Genomic DNA, 25,078 nt, shown 5'->3' on the forward strand with positions numbered 1-25,078 from the left:
CTTGAATAGTGTCCAAGGGGGCGTTTTCTGTTAAAATGTAAGCAAATTGTGATATTTAGAGAATATTTATTCAGCAACAATAGTCAAAACTACTAGCTGCATAGTGAAGTAACTCGAACTTGCCCACATTGGCGAAAAAAAGTGGCCCATTTTGACTGGCCTACACTAGCATTTTTGGTACAGGCATCACCCTATTGCCCTGTCCGAGCCTGGCGGATCATCCATAATGAGCAGGAGGCGTCCACCCAGTGGCCCCCTCACCCATTATGGAGGAGCCAGCCCAGTGAAACACTGAGCACTCCCTCAGCTGCTTTTTCCATCTAAGGGAGTGCCCCTGGGCTGGCTGAACTGTCAAAGGGAAACACTGTTTCCCTTTGACAGGTCAGTTCCCCAGCCGCACATGCTCACTGAGCCATGCAACACTGGGGGCATTTTGCTTCGCCAGCCTTGCATAGCTCATTGTAAATGCTGGCTAGGGCACTGCAGGTCTGTATGTGCGAGGAGGAACTTGTGCGCCTCCTCACACATAGGGACAGAGCAACCTGGAACTGGGCATTTCAGCACCCACGCACAGGCCCCTGCATAAGGTACATTTATTTTTTATTTAAATATGTGGATGGATGCTTGTGTTAGGAGCGAGTGTGGTGATGGGTGTACATATGAATGACAGTGATTGCTGGGTGAAGAGAGAGAGTGAGTGAGTGAGTATATATATATATATATATTTATAGCTCTGAGCTGGGGGAAAATTCGCCAAAGCCATGATCTGGCGGACGCTTAAATGCGGCGGTAATAGCGCTACCGCCGCATTTAAGGGTTACCGCCAGACTCATGATGAGGCCCAAAGTATGGAAAAGAGCAGGCTACCCCGGAGTGACCGTGCAGAATATGGCGCACAATGCTTCGCCATTCAATAATTGTCGAGTGGCCCTGTGTGGCACGCTTTGAGGATCCAGTACCCGGATACCTCGGACATTAGCGTGATCATGGCATGCAAAATGAGGAAGGACGAGGATCTCCTTCAAGATGCATGAACCGTGGGACAAAAACGTGGGATTATTTTATCATATGTTGTGTCAAGGGTTACCTGAACAGGTACAAAGGCAGCTCAAGAAACTTGTGGGGATGAAGGCCAAACCATTGTCAGAAATTCAGCTGACTAGAGTACACTATTGCAGGCTAATGCAAGAGAACGTGTGGAAAAGGCGTGAGGACAGAAAGCAGGAAGAAGTGAATTTAGTACAACAGAAATTATCGAAGTATACAATGGATGGGGCAGTGTTAACTACCACAGTGTGCCCCATGCGCAGTACAGACCACCACCCACAGGGGGAGGCCTTGCGGGGCGAGGTGACTTGGACCAAAGGTTTAGAGGGAGAGGAGGAGCGCCCAGGGGAAGAGTATATGGACATCAAATGCAACAAGGAGCAGAGGTGCCTCAGGGGGCTTTCAGAGACCAATGGGGTGGCCACCACAATGCTGGGTGTGCGGACAGACAGGGCATATCTCTAGAGTGTACAGAAGCAGAGGTGGGATGCCACAGAATGAGGGAATGCCACACCAACCCACATATCAGGTGAACGGACTGACTATTATGCCCAGGACCAAACACTGCAACAGGCACAGACCCGAGACGCATACATGAAAGCATATCAGCCTATGCCACTGGCACCACAGACACAGGGACCCGTACAGCCATACCCTCAGACATAAGCACCACAGATACAGGGACCCGTAATGCCATACCCACGGGAACAACCGGCACTGCAAATGCAAGGACACATTCAGTCACCACAAGCAGCACAGCAGGCTGCTGGGATACCGACACACAGACTCATGGGATAGACTCCCATTCGGAAATTGGGAAATTGGGGGGGGGGGGGGGGGTGACTGTCGTGGGGGAAACCCATTCGGAGAACAGGGATGTCATTATACCCACAATAGGACAACCCACAATAGGACCCGATGTATTCAAACCCATCTATTGCACCCAACACGGCAGAGGAACCACATATAGGGGTGACGATAGGTGACAAGACTTTTCCGTTTCTTGTAGACACAGGGACAACTAGATCCTGTATCAGGCAAGAGAGATACCCAAAGTCAAGCAATGCCATGAATGCACAATGACTCTCTGGGGCGACGTACTTGGGTCCTTTTACAGACAAACTCTCACTTCTATAGGAGAGCATGACTTAGCTTTGCCACTATTGTATTCCCGATTGGCACCAATGAACATAATGGGCGACATGACCATTTCATTCACAGACAAAGGGAAAGTGTGTTTAACACCAGGAATTCATTACATGAACGTAAGGGAGATTATCCAGGCATATTGTGGGCACACAGTACAGAGGGGGTGCCAGTAGATATTGAACTATTTCAATAGGGAGTGCAGGTATTGATAGCATGGCTTGCAGGGATTCAGGGAAAGCTATGGCGATTACCCAACGAGTATATATTTAGGCCAGAAGTTCCTGAGGGGAAGTGGTCCCAATAGAACTCGAGGCAGCAATAGTGGGGGGGAAGACAGAACAACATTACATGGGACAGATGACGCAGGACGATCTTGGAGGATAGCGATTGCAGTGTCGGAAGGGTACAGGTTGACTGACGGAGGAACATCCAGTCGAAAGAACGTGACCAGTTGGTAAGTAACTTGTTCTTTGAATGGATTGTGTTCTCCAACGTATTCCTCATTTTAAATAGACTCCCAAAGCAGTGCAGAAAGCTCTCTGGAGGAGGGAGTAGATTTTTAATACTATTATATGGCTGAATATAGCACTGCTTTACCAAAAGCAAGCTCTTTTGACTGGGAAGCATCCAGACTATAGAATTTAGAAAAAGTTGCTGCTTCACAAATAGATTTTATGGGAACACCTCTTCGAAGGGCAGTCAGAGGCTATGCCTCTGGTGGAATGGGCCCTTAAGCCTTCTGGTGGGTCTTTTCCCGCCAATCTGTAGCATTCTGAAATGCAAAGCACAATCCAACGTGATATGGTTTGTTTTGACACCGATTGACCCAATGTCCTTCCGGTGTAGCCAATGAAAAGTTGATTATCCACTCTAAGCTTGGAAAGCCTAGAAATGTAAAAGCTTAGAGCTCTTCTCGGATCCAGCCTGTGCAATCTTTCCTCCTCCTTACTGGGATGAGGTGGAGGGTAGAACGCGGGCAGAATAATGTTCTGATTTAAATGGAAATCAGACACAAATTTAGGCAAAAATTAGGGTTTAACCCTCAATACCACTTTGTCCCTGTGGAACACAGTATAGGGTGGCCCAGAAGACAGTGCCTGCAATTCGCTCACTCTTCTTGCAGATGTTAAAGCAACCAGGAAAGCCGTTTTCAATGTTAATAATCTTAATGGTCAAGTGCGCAAGGGTTCAAAAGGGGCACACATTAAAAACTTTAAAACCAGATTAAGGTCCCAAACTGGGACTTGGAAAGGGTAAGAAGGCAACACATTGGTGAGTCCCATTAAGAATTGTATTATCAAAGGAATTTGAAAGTAGGAACATTCTTCTGAAGAGCGCTTGAAAACGGAAAGTTATGCAAGATAACCTTTAATGGTCCCAACATTTAGGCCGCTATGTGCCAGGGACAAGAGAAAGGACAACACTTCCGGGACAGAACATAGAAAAGGATCAACATTCTTTTCTCTGCACCAGTTGCAAAACTTTTTCCAACGGCAACAGTGTAGAGATTTTGTTGCTGGCCTTCTTGCTGAAAGCAACACCTCGATGACGTCCTCCCCAATCCTTGTATCTCAGCCTTTCAGATACCAAGCATGAAGCCTTTAATGGTCCCAACATTGAGACCTATATGTGCCAATGATAAGAGGAAAGATAATACTTCTGGAATAGGACACAGAAAAGGATCAACATTCTATTCCCTGCACCAGTTGCAAAACTTCTTCCAGCGGCAATGGTACAAAGATTTTGTTGCTGGCCTTTTCGCCGAAAGCAGCACCTCCATGACGTCATCCAGAAGGTCCCAATCCTTGTATCTCAGCCTTTCAGATACCAAGCATGAAGGTTGAGAGTCCTGACCTCTGGATGGAGAGCCTGGCCCCTCATTTGTGAGAGACGGTCCTCTCTCTGAGGAAGATGTTACGGAGGGCAGATGGACATGTCTAGAAGGTCCGGGGACCATGTTCTCCTGGCCCAATCCGGGGCAATTAGGATCATGTGGTTTCCGAACCATCTCAATCTCCTGATGACCTGAGGAATGACAGGAATCGGAGGAAATGCGTATAGTAGTGGGAAGTTCCACTCCACCACAAACGCGTCCCCTAGGGCTCCTCTCGGGGGAAATTCCCTTGAACAATACTTTTCGCACTTCCGGTTAATTCCGGTCGCAAACAAGTCTACTTGGGGGGTTCCGCAAAGGGTGAAGATCTCCTCAAGGACTTCCTGAGCCAGTTCCCACTCGTGGGACACCGTGCTCTGCCTGCTCAGAGTGTCCACAGTCATATTCTCCTCCCCAGCTAGATGAACTGCCTTTAAGGAGATTCCTTATTGAATTGCCCAATACCAGAGCCGCATTGCCTCTCTGCACAGAGGTAGAGACCCTACAGCACCTCTTTTGTTTAGATAATGCATGGCCACTGTGTTGTCCGTCATTATCAGGACATTCTTTCCTCTGATAGATGGCGGAAAAGCCTTCCGCGCTAGTCTGATTGCTCTCAGCTCTAAAAGGTTGATGTGTAGTTTGGACTCCGATGGAGACCAACGACCACTGATTGTCAGATCGTTGGCATGATATCCCCCACCCCATGAGTGAAGCGTCTGTCACTACAGTAATCTCTGGCCATGGTTGCCAAAAAATGTTCTCCTTTTAGGATGTTCTCTGTGCAAGTCCACCACAGAAGATCCTGCCGAACCTTGTTCGGAATCTGAAAGAGATCCGTCATTTGACCTGAGAACTGGGACCATTGAGTCTTTAGAGCCCATAGAAGGGATCTCATCCTCAGGCATGCCTCTGGCACTAGGAAAATGCAGGATGCCATGAGTCCGAAGTCGTAGGCCTGGAGATTTTGGGCATTTTGGAATTTGGAAACCATCTGAAGAATGTCTTGAGCCCTCAACTTGGGAGGCAAGCTCTTTCCCAAGGATGTGTCTAATACAGCCCCTATTTACTGGAGCTGTTGGGAAGGTGTCATTTGTGACTTCTTGAAATTGAGGGACAAGCCCAGTTTGTGGAGGAAGTGGCAAGTGACTTTCAGATGATCCAGGGCTTGTTCGGCAGAACGTGCCCTGATCAACCAATCGTCCAGGTAGGGGTAGATGTGAATCCCCCCTCTCCTGGGGTGCGCTGCCACCACTACCATTAACTTGGTGAAGACCCTTGGGGCGGAGGTCATCCCGAATGGCAGGACTCCAAACTGATAGTATGAGTTGCCAACTACGACCCTCAGGTATTTTTTGTGCTTGAGATGGATTGGCACATGAAAATAAGCATCCTGGAGGTCCAATAACACCAACCAATCCTGAAGCTGAAGGGCCTGAAGGATCTGAGAAAGCGTGACCTCTTGAAGTTGTCCTTCCTGGGGAACATGTTCAAGCTTCTTAAGTCCAAGATGGATCTCAGTCCTCCGTCCTTTTTGGGAATCAAAAAATACGGGGAGTACCATCCCTTGTTTTTTTCTGCTACAGGTACTGGTTTTATAGCACCTTTCTCCAGCAGAGTTCAGACTTCCTGCTGTAGGAGCGGATCTGGAAACTTCAAAGCATGTCTCCCTGGTGGATTGCTTTGAGGTTGCGTTAGAAAAGGAAGGCAGTAACCTTGGGCTATTATTTCTAGAGCCCAAACATCTGAAGTAATGGTTTGCCATTCTTGCAGATGCTGTGAGAGCCCGCCTCCCACAGGTGTCTTGTGATGCTAGTCCTCAAAGTGGATTTGTGGCAGTTGCTGCGGCAGCTGATGGTAAAGAGGCTTCAGCTGGGGCTGGTTTAGCATGTTTTGCTTGTCCACCACAGGTGGCTTTTATCTGGCCTCTTTGACTGGCCATTCCTCTCGCCTTTCCATATGAGGAGTAATAACGATTGGCTCGTCTCCTCCAAGATTGTCCTGATGCACTAAAAGGCTGAGGTTGCCTAATAGCAGCTTCTAAAGATTTGGCAGCTGCTTTTGAGGTCTGCAACCTCTCAAGGCTCTGGTCAGCCTTGTTGCCAAAAAGGTGAGACCCATCAAAGGGCATGTTCAAAAGACGGTTTTGCACGTCCGGTGCAAAACCCGACTTTCGCAACCACGCAAATATGCTCATTACCATGCTAGTGGCCATGGACCTGCTCACACTATCTGTAGTGTCCAACCCAGACTGAAGGGATTCCTGCATGGCCTCCTTTCCATCTATAACAATGGCTCGGAATACTTCCCTTTCACCCCCTTCTGGTATGTAATCTGCCGCCATTGCAATGCACTCCCACAGAGTGTACGAACATTTTGCCAAGGCACATGTGGAATTGGCCGATTTTAACACCATACTCCCCAGCTGAAAATACCTTGCGCGCCCAACCGTCCACACACTTGTCGTCCCTATCCGGAGGGATGGAAGGGTACGCCACCTTATTTGAAGCTGTGGCTGCCTGGACCACCAGACTCTCGGAAGTAGGGTGTTTGGACAGATAGCCGGGATCGCTACTGGAAGGGCGGTATTTTGAAGTGAGGGACTTATTCTTCAAAAATTTAAGTTAAGGATTTGAAATATTCTTTCCTTGGAAGAGGTTTAAAAACCTTTCTGTGTCGACATCGACAAAGGCGTTGATGGCGCTGACGAAATAGTGCTCGTTGACGGAGCTGGCTTCGAGGGCGTCGAGGTGCGTTGGGTTCCGGATGGCATCAGTGACCTCGAACGGTCGAGTCGACTGGTCTTTTTCGCTCGGCGTCCTGGAGGGTTCCCGATCCTTTCTCCTTCGATCACCCGAGCTCAAGGGCGTGCGAGTGTCATAACGGTAATGCTCCCGGCGGCTTCCGAAGAAGGCGCGGACCGAGGCTTAGCCTTTTCAAACACCTTCATCATTTTTATTCTAAATGCTTCCCATTCTTCAGATGAAGAATGTTTTGTGGAGCAATACATTCTTTTGGGGGATTTGTCCGAGGACGAGGTGGAAGGGGACCAGTGGCGTCTTTTCTTGGACTGTTTCGTCGAAGACGAAGAGTGGTGTGAACCACATCGGGACCTAGACCGATGTTTTTGCCTTTCGCGTTGAGGCGATTTCTCCTCATGGGACCTTGACTCAACGCTAGAGGCTTTTCGGTTGGGTTTTAGACCTACCTGCAGTTTTCTCTTTGTCTCTCGCAAGGCCTTCCAAGTCATTGCCTGACACTTCGTACAGGCCTCCATGTCATGGCCTTCACCGAGGCACCACAGACATTCTCGGTGCAGGTCCATGAAGGACATTTTCGAACCGCAGGATTTACAATTTTTGAACCCCGAACGCGGGGTAGTCGGAGTCGACGACGAGGACATTATCGAATATCTTCTTCAGTAACTGCGTCACAGAAGTACTCGAGGTGCGCCGAGCCTCCGAAGCAACACGTACTGCAGAAAAACGGAACTGAGTCCAACGGGTGCCGCACGTGCTACTTGCATACCCGATGACATCACCCTCGACGGAGGCCTCCAAGGGACCTCGACTCGACGACAACGCACGGCACCCTCTGCCGAGAAAAAATTTCGGAAGCAGCGAAAGCTGGATGGAGAACATCTAAGATGAGGAATACGTTGGAGGACACAATCCATTCGAAGAGTAGTTCGTCCCAATTTGGCGGAACATGTTACTGCATTTGTAACTAATTGCGTTACCTGCAAGAGTGTCACGCAGGGCATACCCTGAGAGTAGTGTGAGGAGCCATACCTCATCCACGGCCGGTCAAGTGGCAAATCGAGTAGAGCGCTCGCTTTGACATCCAGTGCAGAGCTTGCTAATGCAGGTTCAAATCCCGGCAGGGCCAAACTCAGCATTTCACCCCTAGAGCCTGATCTAAGATACACTTGCACCATAATCGCGCATTTCTGAGGAGTTTCAAGTGGTTTTTTTCCATAACACTTGGATCCACACAAGAGTGAATAGGGGTAAGTAATGGGTGCCATTATTAAAAATGCAATTGTGATATTTTATGCCTTCTGTTGCCTCTACCTCTTTACCCTCAAGCTTGCACGCAGATTCATGTTTGTAGATGCACAAGCTGTGACCCCAACTAACATAACCCCTACCTAGGCAGTTATGGCTACCATATCAGGTAAGGCGATGAGCACTGCCAAACCAGTAAGGGGAAGTAGGTGCAGTGCAGACTTAGATTTATGTCAGGTTGATTCATTTCTAGCTGATTCGGCCGGTTATCTAATAACATGTGGTATAAACACATGACCAAAGTAGGTAAACAAACCACTGGAGAGAGCTCTGAAGTCTGCTCTCTCATCCCCTATGGCAGGAGTGCTTCCAGAACGTGTTTGGCAACTGAAATCCCAGCAGCAAAAGCACAATTCCTTATGCACTTATCATTGTGCACCACAAGAGGATGATTTCAAGGGAAGAGAGCTACCTTGAGATGGATGTCCAAAAAGATTTTCCCACATGAAGATAACTATATAAACACTCAAGAAATGATGGAGAATTACTGGAAAAAAGGATCAGGCCATCGAATACATAACAGAGGGTCCACAAAAAGGAGAAACAAGGGTGGTGACTCAAAAGGAGTTGCCATGTCCCAAAAGGGGACCGGTAGAAATAGGAGGAGAACCAGGATGCTAGGAAAGACCCCAGATGCTGGTGTATGGTCAAGTATACAGAGCTGACGGATGGAAAGAAGGAGTAGTGGGGAGCAAGGCATATGCGCTCCTTAACATTCCAGTTCAAACAGTACAAGAGGAAAACAACAGATGCCTAAAAGATTGGAAGCAAATGCAAAATTACTAACATGGGTAGAGAACAAGGCTGAACCAATGCCCATAGTACCGATCAAAGGAGCAGCATTATGCTTCCAGAATGATGGTCCAGTAAGGGGTGGAGAAAACAAGGAATGCAAACAGACAGTGAAAGTTCCAGGAATGCAGATCAAAATGGCAATATTGAGGGGCAACTATTGGGCCTGCGGGTCAAAAGCATATGTGAAATTGCCACCCAACTGCGTGGGGGTTGGGAGGGGGAGGGGCATGTTCACTGGTGCATCTGAACACACCAGCACTGGTAGTACTCCAGAAGAATATCAAAGTAGACTGATTCCCCAAAATGGACTCTAGCAAGAGGAAGAACAGATCTGTCGAGCTGACCAGAGTAAAGAGAGGAAACTATGCATCATCAACAATGGAGGACTCCCTGGATGCAATACCACCAGAATATAGACTATTTAGTAGAACAGATATTCTTTTCATCCATCGTTCCAGCAGTACAGGACAGCACAAATGCAAAATGGCTCCAGATCACGAGGTGGGAGCTGATGCAGACAAATTCAACCATCAAGGGGTTCAATGCAATCAAAGAAGAGCTCCAAGCAGTAAGGTTAATGGCATTACAGAATAGGTATGTGCTAGATCTAACGGACATGCAAGAAGTTTGCGCCAAGATCGGGTGTTCTTGCTGTACATTTGTTGCAGCAAATGATGCAGATAATGGTGCACTCATTGAGGCGGTTACCAGATTATCAGAGATGAATGTCAAAATGGAGGCAGAGATGGATACTGCAGGAACAGATGAAGGATGGCTGTCATCTTCTCATGGGTACCAACATGGTTGGCTGATGGATTGAAGGTGTTACCAGCAGCACTAGTGTTCATATTACTGACCTACTGTCTTATCAGAATATGCATCACACACTGACGGAAAAGACTGTAGGGATGGTACTGGTAAACACAGACTCAGAAGATGACAAGATAATAAAAGCTTGAGATACACTGACAGCCCAAATAACAGACTGTTCTCCGTTTCCGGCTGGAGAGTTGTTCGGGTATCCCTACGACATCAAAGACAATTGGGGAAAATGTATTTGGTGCAACCCTAAAGGAGAATGCAGTTATGTAACATGGAGTTTGGATGATCATGCAAGAATTTATGGACACTTAGTGACAAAGATCTGGCTCCCAAAGCTGAAGGTGAACAAGGCTGGAGGTGTGTTTGACAAGTCGACCAGTGGAGGGATTGAAGAGAGGGTCCCTGGAATGGCCCTGATGACCCTATGTGAATGTCGACTCGCAGGATAAGGAATGAAAGGTGTAATTCACTGTTTGGCATGTCACTGACTACACCAATGTATCAAAGATATGACAAGAGATATTCTCTCAGACAGCCATTCAAACCGTATCCAGTTGATGGTTTCAAGGAGAGAGCTCTTATTAATGGATCAGATCGACTGACAATAGACTGACAAAAGAGCCAGGTATCGATGACATAATTAGCAACATGACGACATAGCCGCGTTAGCCATGAAGCAAATCTGCATCCCTGCATGAAATTACACAGACATACACCAAACTGACATGAAAAACATGCTAATAACTCCTGTAGATAGAGAATGAATAATGCTAAGAACCTTTTCTTTCTTTCTTTTGCAAAAAGCAACAACATAAGTTGCAGAATAAATGTGGACCAGGCTTGCATATGCTTTATTGCAACTAACTACAAGAATGTAATTACATTTTTAATTAATTTTTTTTATATAGCGCATGAACGCAAGCCCGGAGGGATAGAGGTGCTAAAACAAACCACAGATAAAAACATGAAGAGGAGTCAGGAAGGAGAGAATGGTGATACTGCACGGAGACCAGGTGATCAGATGAATAGGACAGTCTTCAGTCTTCTCTTGGAGAGTGCGAGTGAGGGATAGGATCTAAGTTCAAGTGGAAGGGTATTCCACATCCGTGGAGCAGCATGCAAAAAAGATTTTTGGCCCACACAGACACGTCTGGTTCTAGGTACCTCCAACAAACTGCTGTTATTGGATCTCAAGAGAGATGTAGGTGGACAGGTAAACAGGAGCCAGACCAAAAAGGCATTTGTGTGTGATACACAGCACACAAAAAGTAACTGTACTCCAGTCAGGAAACCAATGCAGAGCTCTTCTAGCTGTAGACACATGGTCTGTTCTGTGGAGGCCCTCAACAACACATACAGCGTTATTTTGCACGACCTCCAAACGGCTGAGGTCGTGTTTCGAGATGCCGAGCAGTAGTCACCTATAATTGCCTCTGCAATGGTGGAACATTTGGAAGAAGAGAGAAAGGGACGCATCTGGGCGAGCAATTTAAGATGAAAGTAAGAGCTAGTCACCAGACTACTAACTTGTCCTTGTTCTTGATCTAGAATGACCCCCAAGTGGTTTACTTTTAGGCTGAGTGAGGATCTTCCATCCATCAATTTGAAAGGATTTATACTCTGGGCCATGTTTGCGTAGCTGTAATGCTGTGCCCAGCACCAGGAGTTCTGTTATTGAGCTATTCAAAGCAGGTTTATTGGCTTGCATCCAAGGCCTTGACGTGCTCATAAGTGGTGCTCAGGGCGGTAAAGTCGATGGCATAGTCTCCTGTGAGAGGACCAAGACACTGCGCGTCATCTGCCGAGCTAGCATATATAATGCCAAACCTAACCAGATGTTCGAAGAGTGGAAAGATAGAAATATTAAAAAGAGTAGGTGACATGCACGAGCCTTTGGGACCCCACAGATGACCTAAAATTCCTCCGCCTGTGCATCCTTGAAGAAAACACTAGCTCTGCGTTCTGCCACGAAAGATTTTAACCAATCAGCTGCTGCATAGAGAAATGCGCTGACGTGCCTAATCTCTGTCAGCAGGGCGTGATCCACAAGATCAAACGCAGAGGAGAGATCCAGCAATACAAGAAGGATTGTCTGTCCCCCTTCCATAGTCTGCAGTATTTTGGTTTTTAATTCGACCAGCGTGGATTCGGTACTATGTGCACGTCTGAAACCAGATTGTTTGTGACCAAGGATGTCGTGATCAGAAATGAAAGCTTCAATCTGCAAGTGTGCTACCTTGTCCAAGATCTTAAGCAAATAGGGAACATTAGTAATAGGTCGATAATTGACCGGCAAGCTCGGATCAAGGAAAGGTTTATTTAACAAGGGGCGAGCCAAGCCTGCTTGATATCACATGGGACACAATTCTCCCTAAAAGAAGCATTCACACGTTTTGTGATGAGGGGGGACCAAAAGATGGGCACAAGATTTGATCACAATTGCTGGGCAGATGTCTCCTTTGCAAATTGTAGGCTTTAATTTGCTCAGGATATCAGTCAGATCCTGCTCTGAAATTGGATGAAAGTTAAATTCAGGATGAGTCCTTTCTGGGTTAGAGACTAGCAAGTCACTAGATTCCAGTTAATTCAGGACATTACGACTTCCAATGTTAGTCTGGATGTGTGTCAGTTTATTCAACATCGTTTTTTGGATGGTAGTACACCAATTTGCATCTTTTGTGACATGTGATGCTACTGGCAAGGTTCCTTAAGCCCTATAAGTACTCTGAACAGCTCCTTAGGGCTGGAAGCAGTCCCGAAGATACACCGATTATAATGAGTTATTTTTATCTAAGGCAATACCGGTTTTATGCGCCTTAGCTCTCCGTATATAAGAGGGTTTGTCCTTGTCAGATTTGGTACTTTCCCTGAGTTTAATGCAGTGTTTATTTTATTATTTTTTTTTTTTAAGATTCTTCTGGTGTGTACCATTTATTATCTGGTAGTTTCTTCAGGAGACCTGTCTTTAAGGGGGGTATGTTTTCGACAGCTTTCTCAAGTGTTTTCCGATATGCAACAGCCAGTTCATCGGCCGAGTGAAGGTCAGCCATGACAGCGATCGTGGGTGCAATAAAAGGTGACATGGCTATAGGTGAAAGCTTACAATGGTTTCTGTAAGTAACCCAACATTTTTCTTGTGCTGTTTTCATACCGGAAGGGATGGACATATTACACTCCAGAAGATGGTGATCCATTCATGGACACCGATTATTGGACAGGTCACTGATGGTAATATTTTGAGCCATAACTCAGTCTAAGATCCTCCCTTTATTATGGGTAGGCTGGGTAATATGCTAATGGTAGCCTAGATTCAGCAGCAGAGACTTAACCGTTGTGGCTGTCATATCAGCTTCATCAAGAAACCCAAGATTAAATTCACCCAGGATGAGAGTTCTGGCTTTGGGTTTTAAGCTGGGGGCTATAATATCAGTGAAGTGGGTTAGGACATCTGGCATACTGTGTGGTGGCTTATAAAGCAGAAACATGTTGATTGTGGTTGGTCTCAAGCTTCACCCACAACACCTCACAATCTGGAAGCAGAATATTCTCTATTTTGTGCATTTTTTAATCCTGGTTATAGAGAACTGCCACCAAAACACATAGGGAACATATAGAGTGACTGGTGAATTAGGTAGGAAAAACCAGACCTCAAGTACATTGGACGGGAGGGATGATCCTTGCAGCATGAGGCGCAGAGCTGGTGTCCATAGCCAATGACAAGTCGTAAATCCCTTGTTCCCGAGGCAGCAAGCCACCTGCAAGAATGCAGAATAAAATCCTAATAATTGCAGACAGAAGGGTTTCACTTTGCGGTCCTCTCACACGTGACCCAGCAGGACAGGACAATGCCAATTCACTCGTGGTGGGAAGAGAAGCTGTTCCCAGAGAGACAGAGTGAAATGATACAAGTGTTGTCTACCAAAAACTGCAACCTGCAGGAACTCTCCCATGCTAGGTGATCAGACCAGTAGCAACAATAGGGAACACACAGCCCTCCATGTCCCTTTTCCATCACCTTGAAAAGGTGCACCGAGCTCTGTGACCAGGAAGGTTCCCGGGCCTGGGAGGACCCGCCCTAGCCAATCCAGAAGGTCGAGTTGGGAGGTGTAGAATGTTGCACGGGCCGATTGTCTTCCTGCGACCCTGCAACAGTGTAGTTTGTAGCAAATTGGGGGGGGGGGGGAGTCTCAGGCGAAGCCACCTGATGAAGACAGCCAATAGAACAACTAACCCATATAGGTCATATAGGTAGTTTGTCTAAGCTGACCAAAAGGGCCACCCCCATAGGTTTTTTTGGGGGTGGACCTCATTTTTGTGACCTCATTCGCCAATAAAACCATGTGACACAGGTTCAGGATCTGAGATTGCTGACGATCGGTTTTCCTTATGATCCCTGCCTGTGTTGGATAATAAAAGAAAGCATACTTTGCCCCATGGCCGAGTCATCTGTTTTTGCATTGGGGAGTCTTTGATGGGCCCAAGATTCTCTGCTAATGTGGGACATTGTATTGCAAATCCCCATTTCCTCCGGCGGTCTACACACAGGAAAGAGCTAGTGGGAAAACCCTTGATTTCATCAGGGATTCCCCCTACAGCCAGAGCTGAGACCAGCCCTTGATGTCATCAGCACAGTGAACATACTGGTGAGATCAATGAGGTACATACTTTGCACTCAACATGCTATTTAAAAAATGTGAAGGTAATGAACGTGTTTTTACTGTTAGTTATTTTAATGTTATCATGCTCATCATTTTAGGACCGCAAGCAATAAATCTCTGAGCTTCGATCTTGGCACACTTTTAAATTAGGTGAAGTCCTGTAAGCAAGTAAGTTTGTGGTAAACTTGGTGGGAGTCGAATGTGGTTGGAACCCACATTACACAAGCAATATGGAGCAGCTGATTGTGACGGAGAAGGAAGGACTATTTTAGAGCCACGTCATGCAAAGCGTGCGCAGGCGAAGTGCTGTGAGCAAGTGCATTTTGGGAGCATTTGGGACTCGTATGGTGGTGAGTGGCTTTAATATCAACTATGTCCCTGTGTGTCATTTAGCGGCATCAGGCCCGGACATCATGGAAATCTGGTCAATATGCATGCTCTACGCACCTGACACTAAAAGCCTATTGTGCAGTCACCTAAATCTGATCTGTTCGGCTTCCCAGGATTTGATCCCGGAGATGATCTTACCTACGTGCTGCTTACACAGCAAGTCTGTGCCGTTTTAAAGCGCCCCACGCCTCATAATTCTTCGGTCAGTCACATTACAGACTTTTTTGTAAAAAGGGAGATGTGAACACACAGTGCTCCAATTACTGAAGCGGGTGAACGTAGTTCTAGAGCACTGTCCAATGCTTTGCATAAATCCCCTTCACGGAGAAACCTTACTTTACAAAAATCCTTGCTGTCTCCAGACCAGACTATTGGGGCACCAGATCCTATCTTGATCGAAGACTCTTCCATGTCTCAACAAATTAATTGCCAGCAGAACGTTTTGGTATCTTATTGTCAAGATTCACCTTGCCTGTCTTTCGATCAACTAATCGCGGGTGTGGCAGAATCGGAAGGCCCCAAAGTGGGCTCTGACTCCACCTCATTTTCTACATTCTCCACAGGTGTCTCAAAACTTGGTTGAAACCTTCTATTTTTGCACTTAACATTGTTTTTAAATTAATTGGTGAGATTGTATGACAATATTAGGGAAGAACTTAGAGATCAAAGTCAGTATTAGCAACAATGAACTTGAATTTCTTGTTTATGGAATAATTATTCATATTTATGTCTAGAAATCATACAATCCTCACAGACTCAATCTTCTCAAGACCGGCCTAATACTTCAATGCTTCCAGATAGTGTTGGGGTCTCTTTGAGTGAAGAGAAAGTGTGCAAGTCTTTTTCTGTAGTGGAGCCCTCACCTACTGATCTCCAAGATGGGGGTGATGGAGGTGATCAATCTGCTACAGTCTGATCCAAGGATTCTCATAGAAGGAACTGGGCCTCAAAACATTCTCATCCAGTGAACAAATAAAATCAAAAAAAGGAAATGAGTATAACTTCCCATGGAAATAAGGATTTGAGGAAATGTTTGTGCCGGACCCATTAGAAGAAGAAATCGGGTTGGACTCATATTTGGTGAAGATGGAGTTAGAGCCTTTGAAATACCCAAAAAAGGATTTTAAAGTTAAAGGCAAAGCCTAAATGTAAATGCGTGTGAGTGGCTTTATGTTTGTTGCTGCTGACTGAATGGACCAAACGTGTGTGCGTTTATTTTTAGCATTGCTCAGATCAGTCAGCTCTTTACAAGCAGTAAGGACTGCTATTAGGCTAGCGTGTGTGTTCTTTGTAATCCGTACCTCAGTACAAGCATTTCAAGAGGCACTTTTTTGGACAGGGAAGTTTATCTACCTGGCTGCTTTCCCTCTTATTGAAGTTCAGGCGAACTATAAATCCCATCAAGCCCGGTCCTTTTCATACCAGTGCGTGAGCTCTGGCTCGTATGAAGAGGCCGGTTAGTGTCCGAAGAGTGTTGAGTACCCGAAGATAAGAGATTACCTGCCGTCCAGCTATGCATTCGTCTCTCCTGTATCATCCCCCTCTGTGGCTACCCACGGTAGGTGTGTTTTTACTGGCTCCAACAACAGTCTAGGCTCTGCCTGTATTTTCGCGTGGCACAACATATCAGCCTCCTGAATGTACTCCACTGGCCAAGACTGCAACATTATAATGCCCAGCGAGTCATACCAACTGAACCCTTCTGATACTATTGCAGTGGGTATACCGGGAGCAAAGGCATGTGTAACCAGCCCTGCCGATAATACAGCATCTGTCCTGCACCCTGGAGATAGTGAGGCACAAGACATCCAGCAGAGAGATAAGCCGCTAACATGCCTGCTTCTTAATACTCGATCCCTAGCAAAACATAACACTGAAGTGGCCAATTATATTACAGATTCCAACATCTAGCTCTGTGCAATCACTGAGACATGGCTCCACCCAGCCTCTGGTCCTGCCATTAGCCTGACTATACCCCCCGGCTATAACATCATGCAGGATGATCGCCTACAGGGAGCAGGAGGTGGTGTTGCCATAATCTATAGATCTTCTCTCCAGTTTACGCACATTTCTAATGTTACTTTAACTGAGTGTGAGTTTCTCCAGGCTAAACGCACGACAGATGCAAATAATACCAATAATATTGCTATTATCCATTGCCCACCCCATAAGATTCCAGACAAACCAGTGACTTAACAGATCTTACTGGGAGATTCGAACCTAGACGTTGGGGACCCCATGGATAAAATGGCCCAACACACCAGCACCACACTGACTGCGTTGGGTTTCACCCACTGGATACAATCAACTACTCATGATAAAGGGCAGGACCCTTGACTGGGTGGCGACACACAATGTAGAACTACAGGGTATCAACACAGCCCCCTGCCTTTAATCTGATCACTTGTCTGCACATTTTTGCCCTACCCCACACCTTTAAGTATAGAAGCAATAAGGAGCCCAGGACCTGGTTAAATGTAGGAACATCCATAGGCTCACACCTACTGCCCTAGAATCATTCATTTCCACTATACTTAAGGAACTACCAGACCTCACTAGAGCCAATGAACTGGCGAAGCCTATGGCAATATGCTGACCAAGGCAACAAACGAGCTAGCATCTGAAAATAGGGACAACTCTAAAACCAACACCGCCAATGCCTGGTTCTCCAATGAGATCCATACATTGAGGTGCTCTAAGAAAAAAAGCCTTCTAACATTGGAAGAATTAGCCATCAACTGCCAATAAATTAGACTATTCTAACGCTGCCAAACAGTACAAAACTGCCATCCACAAGGCTAAAAGGCAGCTATATGACAATAAAATCTCCAAAGCACCCTCTAATACCAAAATTGTTAAGGATCCTTAAGGATGTTGAGAGCCCATGCCCCATCACAACCGAAGTTGTGAAACATACTAGATGGTGTACCAGTATTCAGGAGGCAATGATGGGAAAAACAGACAAAATCAGAGCAAACACCTCAATCAACTACACGGTCTTAGACTCTTTGCAAGACCTTATGCCCAGTGATCTCCCCCTAGATATTGCCACTCCCTTTTCCTTTAAGGGAGTAACAAACAGAAATGGCCAGTCTCAAGCCTACTACTTGTAGGGGAGATATCTGCCCATCTGTGACGGTTAAAGCCTGTGCAGCTCAGTTACTGCCTATAATAACCAAATGTGTCAAAAGCTCCTTTCAAGAGGTTGATGTACCTGTGGTTATCAAACAGGCATGGATCTCCCCGCTTCTAAAGAAGCCATCTCTTGACCCGGCTTTACCGGCGAATTATCACCCGATTACAAACATCCCTTTTCTGCTCAAAATTCTGGATAGGGTGGCATATATTCAGATTCAGGGCTTTCTGAATGCGCATAACGGGTCAGGCTTTTCAAAAATCACATGGCACTGAATCCAACCTCCTGGATCTCAAATCTAACATCCTACAGTCCTTGGAGGAAGGCATTAGACCCGTCTGCTTTTGACATAGTGGACCATGACATATTGATACAGAGACTCCAGGACACAGCCTTTTTCACCCCCAACGCGGCAAAAGGGGTCAAATCCTTCCTCTCGGGCCAGAGGGCTAATGTATTTTGTAACAAGGCCATGGCTCAGAGTTGTCTCGTGACATGCGGGATGCCACAGGAGACGTGCATCTCCCCCACTCTGTTTAACATCTTTACTACGCCCCTTTTTAACATGCTGGATACGGAGGGCATCCTGTATGCCAACTACGCAGATGACACTCAGTGTCTGATCCACCTTACGGGCAACTATACCAAAGATACTATCTCTGTCAACCATGTGTTTGGTCTCATAGAATCCTGGATGAAGGCGAATGGGCTAGCACTAAATGTCAAAAAGACTGATTTGATGATTGCAGGGACTGCTGGCCAGACAAGGAAACTGGGGAATGAATATCAAGCCTTTGTCATTGCAGGCTGCAAAATTAAGACAGTCAACAAAGTGAAGACCCTGGGGGTGATACTGGAACAGGAGCTTTCTATGAAAGCGCATAGAAGTGGCCTGGTATCTAGTACAGGCTACTACTTGAATCCCTCAAAGACCGAGATCATTGTTCTTGGTCCTAAAAAGAAATTGGCCAATGTGATAACCTTGGTTCTGTGTCCTACCTTATTTGGGACTGCAACTAAATATGCTGAGTCAGTAAAAAGCGTGGTCTGCATTTGTCAGTATACATCCAAGTGCAGTTCATATAGCTTGCTTTCATGTGTAAGAGGTGAACAATGGCTGGAATTAAAGTATGCTTGGGGGTTTTAGTAATATTGCGGTAATATCAGTGGGGATGTCCATGCCAAACCAACTTGGCGTCTGGGTACTTCTCACTCATTTATTGATTTTGGTTTTTCTTCCTCACAACTATTCTTTAAATGGTTTTCTTTTTAACTCCTACCTCGAGTTACCATATACCCCGCGTTTGTACTCATCTTATGGAAGGTCAAGTGGGATCTTCCGGCACATCAAATTTAGTGGTTAATAATATGGCCAACAGGTTTCGCTGGTCATCTAATTAGACTACAATTTTTAATAACAAAATATTACACCTATTTAACTCCAATTTAAGCATTTAATCAGCAAACCTGCTCTCTCCACCCAATTTGCAAATATTCTTAATTCATTTTTTTTAAATTTGTATAAAGTAGGGGGAGTTTGTTTGTTGTCAGGCGTCATACCCATGAATGTAATCCTGAGATCCAGAGTTGAAAGAAGGAATTAAGAAGGGACCTTCACATTTCTTGAGAAGCCTGTTTCTGAAGCAGTTAGAGTGGCACACAAGAAGTTAAAACAGCATTATACCAATTCACTAAAAGTTTATAAATACTAACTTTGACAAACGGATAATGAGCTTACACTCATGGTCATTCTTCAGAAACAAAATCACAGCAATTTTTGGATCCTGTTAATGATAATTTAGCCGTTCAACCAGTTCTACAAATGAATTCTATTGTGGGAATCAGTTTAGATGGATATTACTCCTCTACGTATGCCTCAAAACACACAGATGCACATATTTAATTTAAATGGTAATTCTGGCTGGGTCTTGGGATTTTTCGGAGGAAGATTTATTTTTGACCACCAAAGCTAAAAAAATCTTAAATTATGGGCTAGACAATCTCAAATCTAACCCTGAAGGATAACCCACCCTTTGGGCCAGGGTTTTGTTTGGATTATCTAAGAGCATACTTTTGTAGAAGGAATTCCCTCCTTCTTGTAAAACTGTGTTCATCATCACTATATTTAGAAAAAGGGATACCATCGAATTATCGACCATTAACTTTATTGGACGTTAGCAGTAAAATCTTTTCTACTATGATTTCAAATCATATATATCACTGGGTGGTACCTCTCAATAGAATCGATGTATTTCAAGCAGGCTTCCATAGATGTGTGCACACTGTTCAAAATGGGATAATCTTGTCCCTACTTTTTAATCAAGCCTGGTACAGGAAAGCACCGTTATACATAGCCTTTATTGACCTCTAATTAGCCTTTGACAGCATAAATATAGTCAAACTTTGGAAAACAAATCTTGGTGTGGGGTTTTCCATCTTCAATTGTAGAGATCCTTAGAAGTTTGCATTCAAATAGCACGCTGCAAGTTAGACTTGATACTAATGGTCACCTTTTGAGGGAAATCCGTACCTTCGAAGGATTAAGGTAGAGTTGCATTTTGGCCACTGCCTTATTTAATCCGTACATCATTACTTCTAGATTAAGATTGGCTTCTTTTAACTGCTTGCTTATGCTGACGACCTGGTGATTTTAGGCCCATATAGGTCTGCAGAAATCGCTTACAGCTCATTACATGTTGAGAAATGATTCAGTAATTAACGTTTCAAAAATCAAAAATACTGCCAACTGTTCCTACTTTTAAGAGGGTAAGAAGCTCAAGTGGAGATTACATGTGCTCAATCTTCAGAGAGTGGAACAATATGTATAGAAAAAGAGTCCATTCTATGGACTGTTTGGGGTACATCTTATGGAATAAATCAAAACGAGGCTTACATCTAATGGCTCTTGTTTATGTGGCTCAAAGGAAGCACAATCACTTTACATGTGGCAAATTGTTGATCCTTATGGTCCTGACTTTATATAAATGAAAGGGGACTCTGTATGTCTTATGATGCAGAAACTATTCCTTCAAAGTTCTCTAAATATTGGTTTATGCTAGAAGGCCTTATTTGGCAAAGAGTATTAGGTTTTCCTAACAAGGTTCCAGTTTTCATTATTAGATACGTACTGGGACTCGTGTCTTTAGAGGTTATTTCGAAATGGAAACATTTGTCGTTTCCAAAAATATTGCCCCAATCCTGCAACCCATTCAGGTTTTTCATTACTGAAACTAGTAACAGAGAGGAGATACATCTGCCATTACCGACTGGGTAAAACAATGTAATAAGATTTTGAATAAAATCAATTCCTCCAAATTATTATTAATTAGTCATCCAGACTCAACTAAAAAAGCGCCTGGGGATTGGTGTAAAACTAGAGCTCAAATTTCAGGTTCCAATTGGTTTAAGGTCCTGGCGAAATTTGAACAACCAAGATCGGTGATTGCAAGATATTTGTGCAAGTTCACTTGTAATTCGCTCAAATAACTTTTTGAAGCATCATTGTCTGAATCTATACGAAAAAAAAAAATAACGCAATTTTGCGTGCAAGAGGAAGAGTATTGCATAGTCAAAGATGATGCTGATTGTTTAAAGACTCTCATAAAATTTAAACCCTGAAACACTTGCTTATAGATTGTATTGCTCTTGAAGAAAACATGTTTTCTTCATTTTGTCCAAGTCTGATTTTTGAAAAAAGATTTTAGCTGGTAACCAAACTATCAGGTTTATTAAACAGGTTTCTTTACATGTTTTATTATTTCTCAATAATGCTCTGATTATTTTCTGAATGTAATTGTTTAAATGTAATATGGGTGAAAAGTTTGTATTTAACTATATCTCACAATACAACAAAAAATATTAGTGCAATCAGTTTGTAACATGTGTCCTTCATGTCCCAATCTAATGATCTAATGTCATGTTTTTGAAAGAGTTGTATTAATGAGGCTTACATTACATATTTACTGTTTTATACAGCATATGTTGCCAGGCAAAATAAATGTGGGCTACAAAGATTTGTTTTAAAATATAGATATTGTTGGTTATGTTGTAGCCACTATCAATCTAGAAGTATGATAATAGTCATGTTAAGCAATATGAATTATTATATTACCTCTTTATTTCGTAATTCTGTGAAGAACACAAGCTGCAGGTCTTCCTGGCTTTCGGGTTCCTTAAGAACATATAAAGCAGTGTCCACTGAAATCCATGGTGAAGGCTTCCCTAAATCAAAAAAGAAGTTATGCTGTTAAAACAATTCCAACAACTTTTCTCTGACAAAGAAGTGAACATAGTTTTATAGTTTCTGCAACAGAGTGAGCTACTTTCTGGAAAAATGTTCTGTTCTGTGAGAATCCTCCGTATAGCAAAATGGGTACCCAATGTCCTATTGTCAGAGGGAGGATCCCAAAATACTTTGGGAAAACTTTAGACTTTCACTATCATAGGTGTTGTCAATATGCTTAGGGATCTTTCGACACCAACATGTATATGTATGTATTGTGATTGGGTCCCCTGGTTGGCTCTGTAGACAACCAATGGGGTGGCTCAGGGGGCTGATTGTCTCCCCGAGCCTGGGGGTTTAAAGTGAGGATCCCCTGGTCTCCCCTCATTTCTCCACAGTGCATTGCAGGGGGCGGTCACAGGACCCCCATGTATGCATAGCCTCCTCACCTGAAATGCTAAAGGTCTCTCTAAGGAGACCCAATGCTCTAGCAAATGATACATTTGTTTTAGCCCTAGTCAATATCATCCATTGAACATCAATAACATTGGACAGATACTGTTACATCTCTATTGGCAGTATTAGGGAAGGCATTTCAGAGCCCTAAAGGGAAGCTTTGTAAGCTCTGGAGACCCACAGCGGATACATTATTTTAGATTTGCAGGTATTCACCCACAGATTGAACTGTGGGTGATACAAATGTATAAATCCTTTATCTCACAGAAGTAATCCCTTGCCATGAATGCAGTTTTGCAATTCTACTGCAAAATATCATTTTCTACACAGTAAGGAGAATGCAAAAGCTCCAGCCACATGCTTAAGGAACAGAAGATATTGGCCCTTCACATCCAGCACTAGAGCATGGTATGGAGGGCCAAGTGAAATCGAAGATGGCAGCCAGGCCAAATGAAGGCTTGGTCTACCTCCCATGCCAAAAAGTGAGGCTAGGTGCTCTGAGCAGCAGCCATTCCAAACCCCTACCTAATTACCAAACGCAGATGTAGCCACTCACAAAAAGCACAGTCCAGGAGAGCACTATACATCCCAGTTCATCAGACCTGTTGCAGCAGGAGCTTTTTACGAGGCACTTTGAGTAGAGAGAAGATTCAAAGGTGGGTCAACTGGAGCGATGAAGGAGATTACAGAAACAGATTGGTAGAGGGGGATAAGAAGCTGTTCAGGAGAAAAAGGAAGGTGGAAGTAACATGAGAAGGCTGGTTGACACCAGGCAAGTGACAACTGGAAGTGCACAGAGGCACAGAGTGCTGAGTGAGCCCATGCCAGGAGGGACCAGTCCTGGATAGATACTGAGGAGTCTGGAAAGACCAGAGGGGGGAATTGTTACCATGAGGGAGAAGGATGTGGTATGAGGGAGACATCAGATAGAAGTGCTAACATTGGGAAGGGAAAGTGGTACAGAGGTGGTAATAACATCAGGATCGGAAGTCCGTACAGAGAAGGTGGTAGGGGTGGTAACCTCAAAAGAAAAGGTGGAACAGAGAAGGTGGTGGAGACAGTACCATGAGGTGTTGTAGATAGTACTAAGGTGGACAAAGTGAACACAAGAGAAAGGAGTGAGACCAATGAGGAGGTGGTAACATCAGGGGCAGAGACAGTACTGAGTTGACTACGCTAACAAAATCAGGTGAAGGTGGTAGTGAAGGCGGTAGCGAGTAGGAAACGGTAACAACTGGAGCCAAGGAGGAGGAAATGTTTGGGGAGCGAAAGGAGGACACCGGGAAGATGCGGTTAGCAGCGGAGACACCCAGATGGACGATGGGAGTGGGTACCATGGAGTACAAGGGCACTAGTGTGCCTGGGAACTGTTGGTAGAAGGAGGAAGGCTGAAAAGAGAACACAGAGACCCTAGCCAAAGATAAAAGCCAGCTAACCCGACTGACACACAGATGGACTGCACCTCTCAACTAGTCTTTAGAATTCAGGATCCCGAAAGCCTGAAACTAGCTGCCCCCCGTCCCAAAGAATGGTATGGTAACCGTAAAGCCTGCAACCCCCAGAGAACTGATCAGTGGTGACATAACCCCTTTTGGAATGTAAGGATGGGGAAAAAAACAGAGGACTACTGGAGGCCGTTGAGAGCCACCCATGACTGCAATGTTTGGAAAGACCCCCGTTTTCCTTTTAGTTTTCCCATCCTGTACATACTATCCATATTATCCACAATTAGCTGTTTTAACTAAAATGGCAATTGTCTTGGAGCATTTTTTGATTCTAGGGTGCTTTGTGGTGGTATGCATGGAATTTATAAACTCGAAACCTTGCTGGGAAGCAACAAAGTGGTTTATAAAGGTGGCCACCCAAGGCGTTACAGTAATGGTGTGTGGGAGCAGGGCTAAATGGAAGGGTGGGAGGGAGCAAGGAAGGTGGAGATCCAGATGGAGATACGATTCAGAGGGAATATATGTGTAGGGTTGAGCAGAGTGATCAGTGAGATGTTCTTTGAAGAGTAGGGTCCTTAGGTCCTGCCTGAAGTGTAGGCTGAAGGGAGCCACTCTTAACTGCATTGCAAATTGTTCCACAGATAGGGCGAGTTGCAGGAACAGACCTGGTTTCTAGTTTTTCCCCCCTCTTGCAATTATTTGTTTTAAATCTGGTCATGTTGTGGCTTCTGGTGGTGTGTAGGCCTCCATAGATGGTGACTTTCTTGGCTAGGTAGAGTGTTGTTTTGGTTGTGACTGCTTTGTAGATGATGTAGGCTGTCTTGAACATCATGCCTGCTTGAAATGGTAGCCTGTGCAGATTCACGAGGATGGGGGAAATATGGTTGAATTGCTCTAGTCCTGTGTGCTGCAGCATGCTGAACAACATTCATAGTGGCCAAAAAGTAATCTGTGACTCCCAAGAGTTGCCTTCATCCAGGTGGGAGATGACTAGGTCTTGGACAAATGTTCACAAACT

General features: G+C 44.9%; 1 protein-coding gene across 6 annotated transcripts in view; it reads right to left on the minus strand.

The window, feature by feature from the left end:
* Positions 1-25,078, minus strand: part of EFCAB7 (EF-hand calcium binding domain 7) — a 1,178,320-nt gene that overhangs the window by 465,962 nt on the left and 687,280 nt on the right. For all 6 annotated transcript variants that reach the window (XM_069642000.1, XM_069641997.1, XM_069641998.1 and 3 more), the window contains one exon: positions 22,049-22,158. In XM_069642000.1, coding sequence (XP_069498101.1) covers positions 22,049-22,158 — 110 coding nt within the window. The remainder of the gene's footprint in view (positions 1-22,048; positions 22,159-25,078) is intronic.

This window comes from Ambystoma mexicanum, chromosome 1q (genome assembly GCF_040938575.1).
Source record: "Ambystoma mexicanum isolate Mex_15411 chromosome 1q, UKY_AmexF1_1, whole genome shotgun sequence".
NCBI classification, from domain to species: Eukaryota; Metazoa; Chordata; class Amphibia; order Caudata; family Ambystomatidae; genus Ambystoma; species Ambystoma mexicanum.